The 16,154-nt window shown below is 43.2% G+C and overlaps 1 protein-coding gene across 2 annotated transcripts in view; it reads left to right on the plus strand.

Annotated features, from left to right (window-relative positions):
• Positions 1–16,154, plus strand: part of LOC111157246 (dedicator of cytokinesis 11) — a 189,506-nt gene that overhangs the window by 133,120 nt on the left and 40,232 nt on the right. For both annotated transcript variants that reach the window (XM_022518519.1, XM_022518520.1), the window contains 7 exons: positions 7–73; positions 1,844–1,891; positions 3,680–3,822; positions 5,069–5,184; positions 6,320–6,457; positions 11,364–11,546; positions 14,867–14,980. In XM_022518519.1, coding sequence (XP_022374227.1) covers positions 7–73; positions 1,844–1,891; positions 3,680–3,822; positions 5,069–5,184; positions 6,320–6,457; positions 11,364–11,546; positions 14,867–14,980 — 809 coding nt within the window. The remainder of the gene's footprint in view (positions 1–6; positions 74–1,843; positions 1,892–3,679; positions 3,823–5,068; positions 5,185–6,319; positions 6,458–11,363; positions 11,547–14,866; positions 14,981–16,154) is intronic.

Raw genomic sequence — 16,154 nt, forward strand, 5'->3', positions numbered from 1 at the left:
TTTCAGATACTCTCTTAACTTACTGGAATAAAGTCTCTCCTCAGGAGCTCATAAACATTCTCATCCTTCTCGAGTAAGTTATACTAATTTATTTTCATAAATTTTCTCCTTGTTTGGGGGTTAAAATATTACCTTTCCCCCCCCCCCAACAGCTTATTTACTGATAATGTAGGAAATAGTCGACTGTTTTGGTAGCATCAAAGCCAGCACACAGGTTCTTCATACAGATGGGACAAAACATGGAGATGGAATACTTACAATAGCAGCAAAATTAGCTAATAATAGACCACCGTTCAGCCCAGCAGCAGTCTTTCTGTGATGTAGAAAACTAGAAGTGGCATCAGCTGTCCAAAAGCATTCATTTGGAGCCGATACTGGCTTAATGGAGCAGCTTCAATGACTGGAATTTAGAATTTGTACTCCTCTGTAGAGCTGAGTAATTCTACCGGCATCAGAAATGTGCATATATATATATATGTATATGTGTGTGTATATATATATATATATATATATATATATATATATATATATATATATACATTTATATATTTATATATATATGTATTTGTCTCCATTCCAAGGCAGTTGGGGAAAAAATCCAGTCTTGTTTGGGAAGTTGGGAAGTTGGGAAGGTGGAGTTGGGAAGTTGTCCTAGATTGTTTGCTGAGCTATCTGCATATCCTTATGGAAAGCTAAAAGAAAAATTAGAATGAAATCTGAGGAATTTTTAGATAAATAACACCCAGGGGCTCCTGGCGGGCTCAGTCGGTAGAGCATGCAACTCTTGATCTCAGGGACATGAGTTCAAGACCCACGTTAAGTGCAGAGCTTGCTTTAAAAAGAAATAAATAGGGGCGCCTGGGTGGCTCAGTGGGTTGGGCCTCTGCCTTCGGCTCAGGTCATGATTTCAGGGTCCTGGGATCGAGCCCCGCACTGGGCTCTCTGCTCATCAGGGAGCCTGCTTCCCCCTCTCTTCTCTGCCTGCCTCTCTGCCTACTTGTGAGCTCTCTCTCTCTTCTCTCTGTCAAATAAATAAAATCTTTAAAAACAAAAAAAGAAATAAATAAAGAGCATGCATAAATGTGATGTTTTTGTGTGCATGTCTTTCAAAACAAAAAGAGGATACTCGGTGCCCCTATAAAGTCTTCAAAGTTTTGCAGAAAACATCAGCAAACAAAATGGAGGTTGCAATTTTTTAAAAACTATATCAAAATGTTTACTAATGAAAATATATGATGTTGGGGGTTTGCTTCAAAAAAAAAATATAGGAGGTAAGGAGAGTGGAGGGTGAGCAGGGCATCTCTTCAGAGTAGAGGATGAACAAGAATGGCCCTGTGCCGATAACCGTTGAAGCAGGTGGGTGCTGAGTACATGGGAGTTTAGTAGGCTCTCCTCCCAACTTCTGAATGTGTTTGAGATTTTTGAATAATAGAAGGTGTATTTCATGCCATTTTAAAAATATAGCAATTGCTCTAATTTTTAGGGCTTAAGAAACTTTTTCTTTAGGTATTAATGGCTAAAACTAGAGATCTTTGCTATGAAACATTATAGAGCACGATGTAGAATCATCATTTGCATTGACAAGCTTTTTAAATGTCGTTAGAATTGTAGGTGAAGAAACATGGAGCTTTTTGTTGCTAATGTAGTTGTAGCAAATAAATCTAGAAAGATATAATATGGCAAACCCACAAGTAGTTATGTGAATGTATCTGTATACCAAAACATATTGTCATAATATGGTTTAAATGGGCCATTCTTTGGAACACATGAGTTTTTGAATATTGCTCGTTAAAATGCAAAGCGTGGCAATATCTCGCTAACGTGCTGTTGTTTTTCTTCCTAGAGTATGTTTGTTCCACTTCAGATACATGGGGAAAAGAAACATAGCCAGGTAATTCCCACTGCAATTTCCACTTTTTTTTTTCCTTCTCTTCCAACAGATGGCAGTCTTGATCGTGCCACATAAAAACCTAGATTCTTCATTTTGCATTCATGTGAAGTTACCTGAGCTTCATTTAACATGTCTCAGCTCAAACTGTAAATTAAACTAGTGTGAATGGATGTATTTTTAAGTTTTCCAAAGGGTAGCAGTTAGCCTGCTACGCGGAGTTTCTGTTCTAATCCAAGAACAGACGCTTGTCTTTTCTGAAAGAGGTGAGAAAAGGCTTAGATCCAGGGGAAGGCAGGAAATCATAAAGTGGGAACAACTGTAAGGTCTGTACTTTTACCAACAACATGTCAATATTGACTTCAGTTGCTAAGGTAAATAGAAGTCCTCAACAGCAGCTGGGACATGCATTCTCTGTGAGCTGTTCTCTTCTTTTTGCCACCTAAGTCTTGATGAAATAAATACTTTAGGACGTGTTTGAGGGACCCTAAGAAAAAGATCACTTATTTCTGTGAGATCTATTTTTAGGGGGTAGAGTTAAGGAGCTCAGATAGAGTCCTTTTTATAAAAGTGGAATTCCATGGCACTTCCAAGAACTAAACAGACAGTTTGGATGGAGTTCATGGCTGAGTGTCAGGAACATCCTAATAATGGGTAATTCCGGTGACGATTTCCACTCTCTTTCCCTGTGGCTCAGAGCCAGCTCAGTAACTACCACTGTGAGCCTTCACCTCTGTGATTCTGCTGGCTCTCCCACTCTGTTTACTAGAGGATAGACAAACTCTTTTTTTCCTGGGTTCCCATATGACCCAGCTGTAATTTTTTTTTTAATGGAATCTTAAAACTGAAGGAAAGCAAAAGTTGGCATATCCTAGTAACAGACATGTCTGATCCAGGTTTAAGGCCAGGCCAGAAACATTTTAGATTGGCATTCCTTCTTGCACATCTAACCCCAGGAATTCTCCCCACCTCATTTCCACTCTGAGTATCCCTCTGACTATTTTCTGTGACTCCTGCCCTTCGTTGCCTTTTGAGAAAAGACCAAGCCTTACGGAGTGTTGGCCACTTGATTCTGATTTTTTTTTTAGAGTAATATAAAATAGATAAATTTATAAGTAAAATAATGTGAAATAAATAAAATATATTTAAGAGTCAGTATCAGACATTAAGTTTAAAATACAAGGATGGATTCATGTATACATTAAGATGAGAATTTTAGTAAATATATAGAAACATATATTCATATGATATTTTACTGATATCACCTACTACAGAGAATCACTGTATATGTTGAATGAAATGAGATGTACAAAATTTAATCCATAAGATTCTGATTTTTTAAGGAGGAAAGGAAGAAGCTTTTTCTAAATTCCTTAATTATATTCTCATAGCAATAGCTCTTTTAAATATCCACTAAAACTTCATACAGTTTCCAGTGCTGCCTCGTTCAAGCTGAGTAATAGTAGATAGAATATTGAACGCAGTGTACTGTTTATGTGGAAACCTCGTCATTTATTTTTATTTTATTTTATTTTATTTTATTTTTTTAAATAACATTGAGGGGCGCCTTCGTGGCTCAGTTGGCGAAGGGTCCTGGGATTGAGCCCTGCAGCGGGCTCTCTGCCCAGCAGGAAGTCAGCTTCTCCCTCTCCCACTCCTCCTGCTTGTGTTCCCTCTCTTGCTGTCTCTCTCTCTGTCAAATAAATAAATAAAATCTTTTAAAAATTTAAAAAAATAACATGGAGATATAGTATTAGAGTACTCCATTTCCTAACTTTAAAATATTTTTAGGATACATGATGCCTGGCTGTCCAAGCACTTTGGAATAGACCGAAAATCGCAGACCATGCCAGCTCTTCGAAACAGATCAGGAGTGATGCAGGCCCGACTTCAGCATCTTAGCAGCCTGGAAAGTTCATTTACACTTAATCACAGTAAGTGAAAATGTGGGTAGGCTACCCATTCGAAACATACACATAATGCTGTGGAACCTTGAAGGAATTCTAGCTTAAATCACCAATACAATCGGAAATGACCACACATCTATGGATGTATTTACGTATCTCTGTGTTTATGTACAGTCCCTTTGTCATCCAGGAACATCTAATAAACTATGTGTGGATTTTCCAGTGATTTTTAGGTAACCATGGTTTTTCTCTTAGTTCGGTATTAAAGAAATTGATTTTTCCCCCACTGAATTGCTATTCTCATCATATTATTTTACAGTGCCTAGCCTTCGTTCCTACTGTTAAACTTAAGTGCAAACAATGGCATCTTAATATAATAGTATCTATAATATTTGTTCAATATATATAATATCTGTTCATTCAATGATTTTAAGGGATTACCCCTGCTGAGCTGACTGCAGAAGTGAGAGAATTGCAAATACTGTTTTGACAAAGGCATATCGCACATGTGTTGAAATATTGACAAGGAGAACAGGGCAAGGAGAGAAATGTTGACCAGGCGGGGAAGGCTAGAGGGTTCTCTAAGTGGAAGTGATCCTCCGAAGAGCAAATAGTAATAAAAAGTCAAAGAGAAATCTTTCATTTCCATATAGTTCCCTGGAGGTTGCTGAAAAGGAAGCCAGCCAAACTGGCTTTGTCATGAGGACTAATAATAAAAACAAATGTCTTGGGTAGATGGACCCTGAGCTAATAATAGACTCAAGACCTTTAAAAAAATGCAAGTTTTACGGACTTCGGCTTTGCTCTTGTCCCTTGTAAAAATATAAGGGACCTGCTGCCTTTGGTTGGCCCGGGTGCTTTCTTTTTCTTCTGATCTAGAAACAAGTCCCCTAACATTGGCATGATTAGAAACATCTGGCGGGGGTGGGGGGCGCCACCATTGCTGTCTGCAATTTCTCATTTTTGTTCCCTAGTCACATCATCTGAGTTCATCCCTGAGATCTTGTCTCCAAAGAAGCGGAGACACCTAATTACGTGTTGCAGGGCTGTTGATAACAGAGCTGAAGTAAGAATGAGTGGCATTGATTAGCCAGGATATATTTGATTAAGGAATAAATAAATACAGCGAAGCTCATTAGGTCTGCGGATACTGAGAGCCCCCTTTCTTCTTGCTCGTCTCTCGCTGAGTCTTGCGGGGGAGGTGAATAATCATTCAAAACAGTCACGTGATTCTCTGCGTTGGTCTGTATTAACTTTTTTTCTGTAATCTTAGGCTCCACAACAACTGAAGCAGACATTTTCCATCAGGCACTTCTCGAAGGCAACACTGCTACTGAAGTTTCCCTAACGGTGCTGGATACCATCTCGTTTTTCACCCAGTGCTTCAAGGTAAAAATGAGAAGTCACAATTCAGGTGGTGTCCTAAAGAAAACATTGTACACAAATTAATTAGTCAGAGGAAGCACAGCGTAGTAAAAAAAGCCCCGAATGAATAGTCTGGAAACTTGGATGACAGACTTCATTTGGCTACTGTGTGACGTTCGGGATTCACGGAGACTCCCTTGCCACATCCACGAAGGGAGGGGTTTGGACTCATTTGTCCTCAAGCTTCCTGCTACCTCTGAACTTCTGTTGTTTGATTTTTGTGTGTGTGTTTAAAGCCCGTTTTCTGTCACACTTTTATTAATATATCCAGTCATGTTTAGCTCGAATTAGGATTGAACTGGTTTGCCCAGATACCCATGGTGGTGCGGTGTTTTCTCAGGCTTGATGATGCCAAGGCGGGCTGGCTAGCTTCCCTGGCCAGACGTTCAGTGCTTTTTCTCAGATGTTTGCTTCTCCACACAAATCGGCATCATGAGGATTTTTTTTTAAGATTTTATTTATTTGTTTGAGAGAGAGAATGAGAAAGAGAGGGAGAGCATGAGAGGGGGCAGGGCCAGAGGGAGAAGCAGACTCCCCGCTGAGCAGGGAACCCGAATCGGGACTCGATCCTGGGACTCCAGATCATGACCTGAGCCAAAGGCAGTTCCTTAACCAACTGAGCCACCCAGGTGCCCCTTCATTGTGAGGATTTTAAAAAGAAGAAGGTAAAAACCATGATCTTGCAAGGTTGTCAAGGGAGTAAGATGAGATAATAGGAGAGTGCTCTGAAGAGTAAAAATGACGTAACTGTCCCATAATGTAATATTAGCAGGAGAACTCAAAAGTAGAAAATTGTGCTTCCTTCCCCCTGAGTTAAAATCAATCATTTTCTTCCCTCTTCTCTGTGTAATGCACTTAATTGCTTTGGCCCTCCAGGTTTACTTTTTTTGAGAGAGAGAGAGAGAGAGAGAGAGAGAGAACAGGGGAGGGGACAGAGGGAGGGGAAGAGAGAGAATCTTAAGCAGACTCCACGCCCAGCAGGGAGCCGATGTGGGGCTCAACCTCACAGCCCTGAGATCATGACCTGAGCCAAAGGCAGATGCTTCCCCAACTGCGCCACCCAAGCGCCCCCAAATGTATTTTTTTAAATGTTTTGTAGAGTCAACTTTTAAATAACGATGGCCACAACCCACTAATGAAAAAAGTATTTGATATTCATCTGGCATTCCTTAAAAATGGACAGTCCGAAGCATCGCTGAAACATGTTTTTGCCTCCCTGCGAGCCTTCATCAGTAAGGTAAGGACAGCTTTTGAGCTGCTTGTGGGGCTCCCTCCGTGGCAGGCAGGAAAGAGGGCACCGCGGGTCCCTGGAGTGACGTCCTTGAACCTCAGTTCACGAAGCTATGAAGTAGGACCTTTGTAAGTACAGGTGTAGAACGGCAGCGCACACGAAGACGGCCCAACGAGAACCCCGTAAAGTCTGAACATGCTTTCTATTTCACATTGCCATTCCTTCCCCTTTCCCACAGGCTCCTAGGAAAAGTCTCATTTTCAGATGACCAGCTTTGCCGGGTTTTTTTCTAGTTTGCTTCTTCTCAAAGTATTCTCATGCCGAGGTTATAGAACTTAATCCACGTGCTCCTGTATGAGCCCCTGGCAAGCAAAGACCAGGTTGTCTAACCCCGGGGTCTCCTATCATAGCCTGCGAACAGTAGGCACTCAGTACGAGTTCAGGTGAATGATTTCTGCCTTTCAAAGCTAATTGTGTCTGCGGGCTCCAAATGTTCAGGCTGCTTACCTCATCTCAACGCAAACCTTAGCTCAGGCTTTTAGGAATAAATTGGATTCAAACAGATGGCCAAAATTTATTCCTGGTCTGTTTTTGATGGCTTTTAAATGTAATAAAGGGCATCATAAGCCAGGATGGAGTTGCAGTTATGGAAAGCTACAGTCAAGGCCTCTACGCTGGGATGAATCTCCAACAAGACAAAGAAATTCAATTAATTGATTTGTGTAGTGGAGTAGCTGGGCCTGGAGAACTTTTTTGTCATCACTATTTGTCCGCTGGCTTATTGCATTTACTCAATACAGAACTTGGGTGGACTTGAAGGTGGTTTCTTTTTTTTTTTTTTTTTTTTAAGATTTTTTATTTATTTATTTGACAGAGAGAGATCACGAGTAGACAGAGAGGCAGGCAGAGAGAGAGAGGGAAGCAGGCTCCCTGCCGAGCAGAGAGCCCGATGCGGGACTCGATCCCAGGACCCTGAGATCATGACCTGAGCCGAAGGCAGAGGCTTAACCCACTGAGCCACCCAGGCGCCCGAAGGTGGTTTCTTAATGGCCACTCCTTAATATAATTTTTTGATTTTTTTTTAAATTAAGATTTTATTTATTTATTTGAGAGAGAGAGCATGAGCAGAGGGGCAGAGGGAGAGGCAGACACCCCGCTGAGCAGGGAGCCCAATGCGGGGCTCAATCCCAGGACCCCAGGATTATGACCTGAGCCAAAGGCAGACGCTTAACTGACTGAACCACCCAGGCACCCCAATATAATTTTTTTAAAGATTATTTATTTATTTGGGAGAGGGAAAAGCAGAACAAGCAAGAGAGAACACAAGTGGGGGGAGGGGCAGAGGAAGCAGGAGAAGCAGGCTCCCGACTGAGCAAGGAGCCCGATGTGGGACTCGATCCCAGGAGAGCCAAAGGTGGGTAGTTAACCCACTGAGCCACCCAGGCATCCCTCCTCAATATAATTTTTGAATAAAGAAGTATTTGGAGAACTGAATTCAATACAAGCATGTTATAAGCATCTAAGGGAAAGAAATTCAGAAATAATTCACCAACCAAACAGTTTTCAGGTAGGAACTTCCTGGTGTTAGACACTGTGTCAGGGATACAGTCCAAGGGTTTATTGTACAGTAGAGGGAAACATACACATATATATGCACACATATCCACAAATACCACTAGAATAAAACAAGTCTATACAGGGAACTGAGGGTGGGGAGGAGGAGGGAAAATGTCCAAATTTAGCAAAAGTTTTTCCATTGCAGTAGAGATAGAACTTAGTATGGACTGAGCGAGAGATGAGACTGAAGAGGTCAGGGGGACCAGATGATTATGTACTTATCTTAGGAGTTAGACTTCATCTTTTAGCCCTCAGGGAGCATGGAACCAACACAATTAGATTTGTATTAAAAGCAGATTGGTGCAGGTGGGGAAAACTCTCTCAAAAGTAGTGTGGAAGGTAGATTGGTGGCAATAATAAAGGCAGGAAAAAGACTTACTATAATAAGTTAGGGAAGAGATGATAAAAGTTAATGAGTTCTGTTTTGTGGACCTGTTGAATTTAAGGTGCCGTTAGGACATCCAGTTAGAGCAGTTAGGATTAGCTGTTGGATATATAGATCTTTGCTCTAGAGAGAGATCTGGGTTAGAAAACTAGATTTGGAATCATCAATCCATCCATCCATCCATGCATCCACCCACCCATCCATCCATCCATCCATCCACCCACCCATCCATCCATCCATCCACCCACCCGTCCATCCATCCATCCACGCATCCGTCTCTCCATCCACCATCTATCCATCTAGCCAGCCAGCCATCCACCCACCCACCCAACCATCTATCCATCCACCCAGCCAGCCAGCCAGCCATTCACACATCATCCATCATCCATCCATCCATCCATCCATCCACCCACCCATCCATCCATCCACTCACCCATCCATCCATCTATCCATCTACCCACCCATCCATCCATCCATCATCCATCCATCCATCTACCATCTATCCACCCATCCATCCACCATCCATCATCCATCCATCCATCCATCCACCTACCCATCCTTCCATCCATCGACCCATCCACCCACCCATCCTTCCATCCATCTACCATCCATCCACCCATCCATCCACCATCCATCATCAATCCATCCATCCATCCACCTACCCATCCATCCATCCATCCATCCATCCATCCATCCATCCTGTATTTATTGAACACCGTTTCTCTATCTGGCACTGTACTAGGTACTAGAGATACAGTGCTGGGGATACAAAAGAAACATAGTCTCTGCCCTCGCTAAGCTTCTAGTCTAGTGGGGTTGGGGGAAAGAAAATAAATGAGTAAATAAAATAGTAATTATAAGTTTTGGGAAGGAACCAAGGTGCTAAGATAGAGAATAATGATTTGTAAGAGATACCTTACCTTATTTTATTTTTTTATAGAGCACACGTGCATGTACAAGCGGGGTGGGGGTAGGGAGGACAGAGGAAGAGGGAGAGAGAAAATCTTAAGCAGACTGTATGCCCAGTGTGGAGCCAGACATGAGCCTCGATCTCACAACCCTGAGATCATGACCTGAGCCCAAATCAAGAGTTTGACCAACTGAGCCACCTAGGTGCTCCACAGATATCTTACTTAAATAGGCTTGTCCCTTTTAAAATGAGACCTGAAATATGAAAAGGGGTCAACTGTTTGAAAAGCCCTAGGAAGAACACTCTAGGGAGAAGGGCATGCATATGCGAAGGCCCAGAGTTGGGAAAGAACTGAAAATTCTGGGCACTGAAAGGCCCATTTTAACTGGAGCATAGTGAACTAGGGAGATCATCAGCATATGAGTGGTAATTGAAGCCATGGGAGTGGTTTTATTTCCCCTGGAGAGTATGTAGAGGAAGAACAAACAACAACAAAAAAAGGTCAAGAGCCATACAGTCGAGAAAAACAACCTAGAAAGGGCTGGAAAAGAAATCTGTGGAGATGAGAGGGGAGCAGCAGTCACAGAAGTGGGAAGAAAGGTAAAAAAAAGAGGGATATCATGGAAGCTAAAGGAGAAAAAAGTTTCAGCAGTATTATGAGGTATGGAGTGGTGTAATAAGAATGGGGGAAAGGGAGTCCATTGGGATTGACAATAAGGTCATTGATGATTTTGGCCATTGTCCACTCAGAGAAGTATGGTGGAGGTAGAGGCTAAGTGTGGTGGATTAACTGCGCTATTCCCATGCCCTTCCTCACACCTTTATTTTCATACTAGAGTATCTTGCCCAGCAAGATTTAGTCTCATCTGGTGGGACTGTTGATGAGATTTCCCAGTTGCCAATCAGAAAGCATGCATTAAACATTCATTATCTGCACAGCATTTCTATTTGGTGTTGAGGTGATAAAAGGAGTAGATTCCTGGGGCGCCTGGCTGGCTTCGTCAGTGGAGCATGTGACTCTTGCCCCACGCTGGGTGTAGAGGTTACTTTAAAGAAGGCGGGGTGCAGTTCCTGTAACATGGGTTTAAACTTAAGATTCCCAAGGAATGATTTTGAAAGGGTGGCCCTCTAGCTTCACACTTCCTAAAAAACTCCATTGTGTACCCTTGAAGGAACTTAGCACTTGCTTGCCTCGCCATGGAGGCATGGGAGATTGTAACCAGCCTTGTTATATGGACAGTTGATCTTCCACAAAGCAGAATGAATACATTTTCAGAGTAAGAGCCGCTTGGCAATTTGGAAGATTTGCGTCACTTTTGCACTCTCTTTCTAATGCCAAAATACAGTTTACTCAACACTATTTATGAGTAGAAGATGCATGTGTGTCTGCTTGTTAAAAGATCAACTTTACTTGATGGATAGATTCCCACTATAATTTTCTCAGCGTTTGGGAGTTCAGACTATAAGCAACTATTCAAATACAGTTTAAACATAAAGCGAAAGTGTAAGCAATGCAGAAGGTCCTTCCTGTTTTCAAAGCCCAAACTGGCACCCATCAATCATTCATCATCTCAACCATTTATTAATTTAATACCTGTTATCAAGAACCTACTCATCTTTTCCAGAGCATCTTGAGCTCTTCTTGGATCTGTTGCATTTATAATCAGTGTCGCACATTTTTGTAGTGACCTGTCTATGGACTTGAATTCTCCTGTTATTTTTTTAAAAGATTTTATTTATTTGCTTGAGAGAGAGAGAGCATGAGCAGGGCTGGGGGGGGGAGGCAGAGGGAGAGGGAGAAGCACAAGCCCGAGGCGGGGCTTGATCCCACGACCCCGGGATCATGACCTGAGCCAAAGGCAGATGCTTAACCGACTGAGCTACCCAGGTGCACCAGCAGCCAATACAGTTTTGAGCGAGAATATAATAGGCATGTGATAATGGATTGATTTTTGTGATTGGGTTTTCAGATACTTACTTATGTTTTTCCTGTTCTTTAGTTCCCTTCAGCCTTTTTCAAAGGAAGGGTGAACATGTGTGCTGCGTTTTGCTATGAGGTTTTAAAGTGCTGTACCTCGAAGATTAGCTCAACCAGGAACGAAGCATCTGCACTTTTGTACCTTCTGATGAGAAACAACTTTGAGTATACCAAAAGGAAAACCTTTTTGAGGACACATCTGCAGGTCTGTGAAAATCAAAGCTCCCGTTCTTTCTTTTTCTTTTTTTTTAAGACTTCATTTATTTGAGAGAAAAAGAAAGTTGGAGCTTGAGTTGGGGGGTGGGGAGTGAGGGGCAGAGGAAGAGGGAGAAGCAAGGAGCCCGACGTGGGGCTTGATCCCAGGACCCTGGGATCATGACCAGAGCCAAAGGCAGGCGCTTAATCGACTGAGCCACCCAGGCAGCCCACTCCTATTCTTTCCTCTGTTCAATCTTTAGCCTCTAAAAAAGTATCAAGTATCAAGACCTTCAGATACTCGGTCCGATACAATAGCCCTTAGCCACATAGGGCCAGTTAGTGCTTGAAACTCGGCTAGGCCAAATTGAGATGTGTTGTAAATACACAATACACATTGGCTTTTGAAGACCAAGTACCAAAAAAGTAAACTATCTCAATTATTTTGTATTGACTGTACATTGAAGTGATATTTTGGAAAGGGTTGGGTTAAGTGAAATTTATTAATTTTCACCCGTGTCTTTTTACTTTTTGATGTGGCTATGGGACAATTTAAAATTGCCTATGGGGCTCACATCCTATTTCTGTTGGCCAGCCCTGCTCTAGAGCGTAGAGGTCAAGAGCACAGGCTCTAGTTCAGGCTCCAGGAGTACCACTTACCATGTGACCCTGAGCAGCTTCCATCGTCTGAACGCCTCAGCTTCTTCACATGCAGACTAGGGGCAACTATCTGTGCCTACGTCATCGGGGTTTCATGAGGATTAAAAGAAATGATTAAGTACCAGCCAAAATCTTTGTTAGATGGCACAGCTGGTTAGACAACTGGCTGTTACCATAACAAGGAATTTAGCTTGTTTTTTCATGTCCCAGCATGCCCAGTTAGCGAAAACTAAGAGACGGCTCCAGGTTCGTGGCAAGCCTAAACTTTGGAATCAGACCTACCTGGGTTTAGTTTTTTTTAAAGATTTTGTTTATTTATAGGGGGGTGGAGAGAGAAAGCCCGAGCAGAAGGAGGGGCAGAGGGAGAAGCAGACTCCCCGCTGAGCAGGGAGCAGGACATGGCCCTCAGTCCCAGGACCCCAGGAGCATGACCTGAGCCAAAGGCAGACGCTTCACCGACTGAGCCACCCAGGCACCGCCACCCCCAACCCCTCACACCTGTGTTTAAATCCCAGTTCAGCTACGTACTTACTTTGTGGCCCTAGGCAAGGGACTCAGTCTGTCTTCAACTCTCTGCCTCACCTGTAAAACGAGGCAGGTGTGGTTCGCCCTGCAGGGTTACTGTGAGGGTCCAACAGAAAGTGTGTGTAGTGCCGGTTACCGTGCCTAGCATGTGTGTAAGGGACACTTAGCGCATGGTAGTTGTCATTGTCTACATTTCTTTTGCTTGTTGGATGAAACTGCTCTGAGCCAAACCACAGATGGGCCTTCTTGACTCACTAGGCATCTTTGCCTTCTGGGAGATCCTTGGTCATATTTCCGACTTCTTTCCTGCCACAGTCTGTTCCGTTGGAGTTGTTTGTTGGAGACTGGGTTAGAAATGGGAAAGCGGGGGCACCTGGGTGGCTTAGTCATTAAACGTCTGCCTTCGGCTCAGGTCATGATCCTGGGGTCCTGGGATCAGGCCCCCCACGTCAGGCTCCCTGCTCAGTAGGAAGCCTGCTTCTCCCTCTGCCACTCCCTCTGCTTGTGTTCCCTCTCTCGCTGTCTCTCTCTCTGTCAAATAGATAAAATCTTAAAAAAAAAAAAAAGAAAAGAAATGGGGAAGCAACCATCAGTGGCTTTCTAGAAACATCATCGGGAATGGGAAAATCTGATAGGGGTAGACGCTTTCTATAAAATCTACTATATAGTTACTTTGGGATATGAGGGCCAGCATTACCTGTTGGGGCTTTTGCTGTTTGCTTTTATGAGGCGCCATTTAAAGACTGCCTTCCCCAAAAAACACTTGCAGAGTAAACACGCCCGTATGCCTGAAATTCCCCATTAAGGTCCGTTCTTCGGGGTCAGAGCATCCGTTCTCTCAAGTCATTTATTGAAATATAAACACATTAATAAATGTGAAGACTTCAAACCATCTCCAGCCCATAGTAAGTGCTCAAAAAAGGGCTAACTGGTCTTGTGATTAGGCTCTCTTTCACTCTCATAACTGCGCTATCAGGCAGGTATTGTTATCCTCCCCATATGACGAATGAGAACCATGAGGCACAGGAGGGTGAAATAACTTTTCCCAAGCCACACAATGAATCATCGATAAAGCCAAAAGCTGAATCTAAGGCAGTTTGACTCTAGAGCCTGTGCTCACAGCTCCCACCAAACCCTGCTTCCCGCGATTGGGGATAAAGCCCCCGGCCATCAGCACTAGAGTGTGAATCACGTAGGCGATCATCCGAGGGAACCTGAGTTTCAGACCACCCCCTAAGGCCTTTACGTGTCCTGCCATCACAACTGGAGAGAGCAGAGTCAGAAACCAGGAAGGGAGCTGAGGGGCCGCCACTGGGAGTCCAGCACCCTGAAATCAACTAGCGAAAGGCACTGATAAACCACCCAAGAAAAATGTCATCTAGTCCCAGCTTTGCCATGGCAACGACCTAGCCGGCAGAGTCGAAGCAGAGACCCGACCACCGTTGTCTCAGTTCATGATCTTGCAAACCGTTTTAGATCTAGCTGTGCTAAGAGTTGTGAACAGTCGTTCGCATCTAACCAAGAAAAGGCTGAATAAACTTTGCCCTTGGGACAAGTTGCTCTTCCTCTAGAATAATTCAAACCCCTCGTGTATGAAGAAAACAGATTACGATGGAATGGTGTAGCATTTTTATTTCTTTTTCTTTTTTTTCAAAGATCTTATTTATTTGACAGAAAGAGACACAGTGAGAGAGGGAACACAAGCAGGGGGAGAGGGAGAGGGAGAGGGAGAAGCAGGCTCTCCAAAGAGCAGGGAGCCCGATGTGGGTCTCAATCCCAGGACTCCGGAATCATGACCCGAGCCGAAGGCAGACACCTATCCAACTGAGCCACCCAAGTGCCCCTTTTCTTTTTCTTTTTACAAGACTTTATTTTATTTAAAAGATTTTATTTGACTGAGAGCGTGAGAATACAAGCGGGGAGCTGGGGGAAAGCAGGAGCCCGATGTGGGGCTCCATCCCAGGAGCCTGGGATCCTGACTTGAGCCCAAGGCAGATGCTTAACCGACTGAGCCACCAGGGCACCCAGTGAGGCAATTTTAAAAAGGAACATTTCATACGTGTGCTTACGGGCTTCCACAATGATGGAAGTCAGCAGCATTTGTTCAAAAGACATTGGAAAAACCATGTGTGCTTCTTCCCACAGATCATAATCGCCGTGAGCCAGCTGATAGCCGATGTCGCGCTAAGCGGAGGGTCACGATTTCAGGAGTCTCTATTCATTATCAATAATTTTGCCAACAGTGACAGACCCATGAAGGTATGTTCTCACTCCAAAGAGTAAACTAGAACCACCTTCCGAGTCAGAAAAGTTCATACTGCTCTAGTTACGCTCTCATGGGATTCACAACTCTTGATAGTGTCGATTGTATAAGACGTGGGCTTTGCCTTGTGTGGCCCCGTCTCTCCAGTGCCCAGAACATGGCCTGGTACATAGAGCATCTTCAAAATCATCTGGCTGGCTGGAGAAATGACTATACTGTGTACACGTAGTTATTATAGCTAATAGGATTGGAATTTTTTTCTGAGCTTGATTTTTTTTTTAAGATTTTATTTATTTGACAGACAGAGATCACAAGTAGGCAGAGAGACAGGCAGAGAGAGAGAGAGGAGGAAGCAGGCTCCCTGCCGAGCAGAGAGCCCGATGTGGGGCTCAATCCCAGGACCCTGGGATCATGTCCTGAGCCGAAGACAGAGGCTTCAACCCACTGAGCCACCCAGGTGCCCCCTGAGCTTGATTTCTAAACTTGCTTCTTTTTTTGAGAGTTATTATCATCTATGATTTTGGTTACTGGTGCACTGGGTTTCGGGAATCCTCTGTTCACTGACTACGGCTTGCCCTAGGTACATAGGCAAACCCTAGCCTAATCCTGTTGTTCTTACATACCAGGTGGCTGAGGCCAAGCCCAAGACCCTGACCGCCATCCCTCTTTCTTACCTATAGATGCACAACCTCCAACATTGTTAAAAATGCATTTGTCTTGTTGCACAGAGGACAGGTCCTGATCTCCAGTGATGCATGTGTTCGAGGGAGGAAGAATCTTTTGCCAGTAGAAGGCTTTCCCTCCCAGAGGGATCAACCCCATTCTTGGGAAAGGTCATCCTCCAGGATAATTTAACGATATTGTGTAAAAAAAAAAAAAAAAAATGGAAGGAAAAAAAAAAAGCTGCCAGTCACAGCATACTTGATGTTTGGGACATGTAGAATCTATGTACCAAAGAAAAAAGAAATTATTCCCATAAGAATGTTGCTTAGACTGAAAAAAAAAAAGTGCCAGTGCTTTTCAGCCAGTTTTACTGGTTCCCTGAGAGATCAGTGTATGCTCCAACTAATCCCACGAGCATAGAAACAGTTTTTGTCATTAAGGATCTTCTACCCTGAAATTTATTTTTGTTGGTCATTACCATTCTTAATTCTATGTTATATAAAAATT

Source organism: Enhydra lutris, unplaced genomic scaffold (genome assembly GCF_002288905.1).
Source record: "Enhydra lutris kenyoni isolate GAN:26980312 unplaced genomic scaffold, ASM228890v2 scaffoldscaffold53, whole genome shotgun sequence".
NCBI lineage: Eukaryota > Metazoa > Chordata > Mammalia > Carnivora > Mustelidae > Enhydra > Enhydra lutris.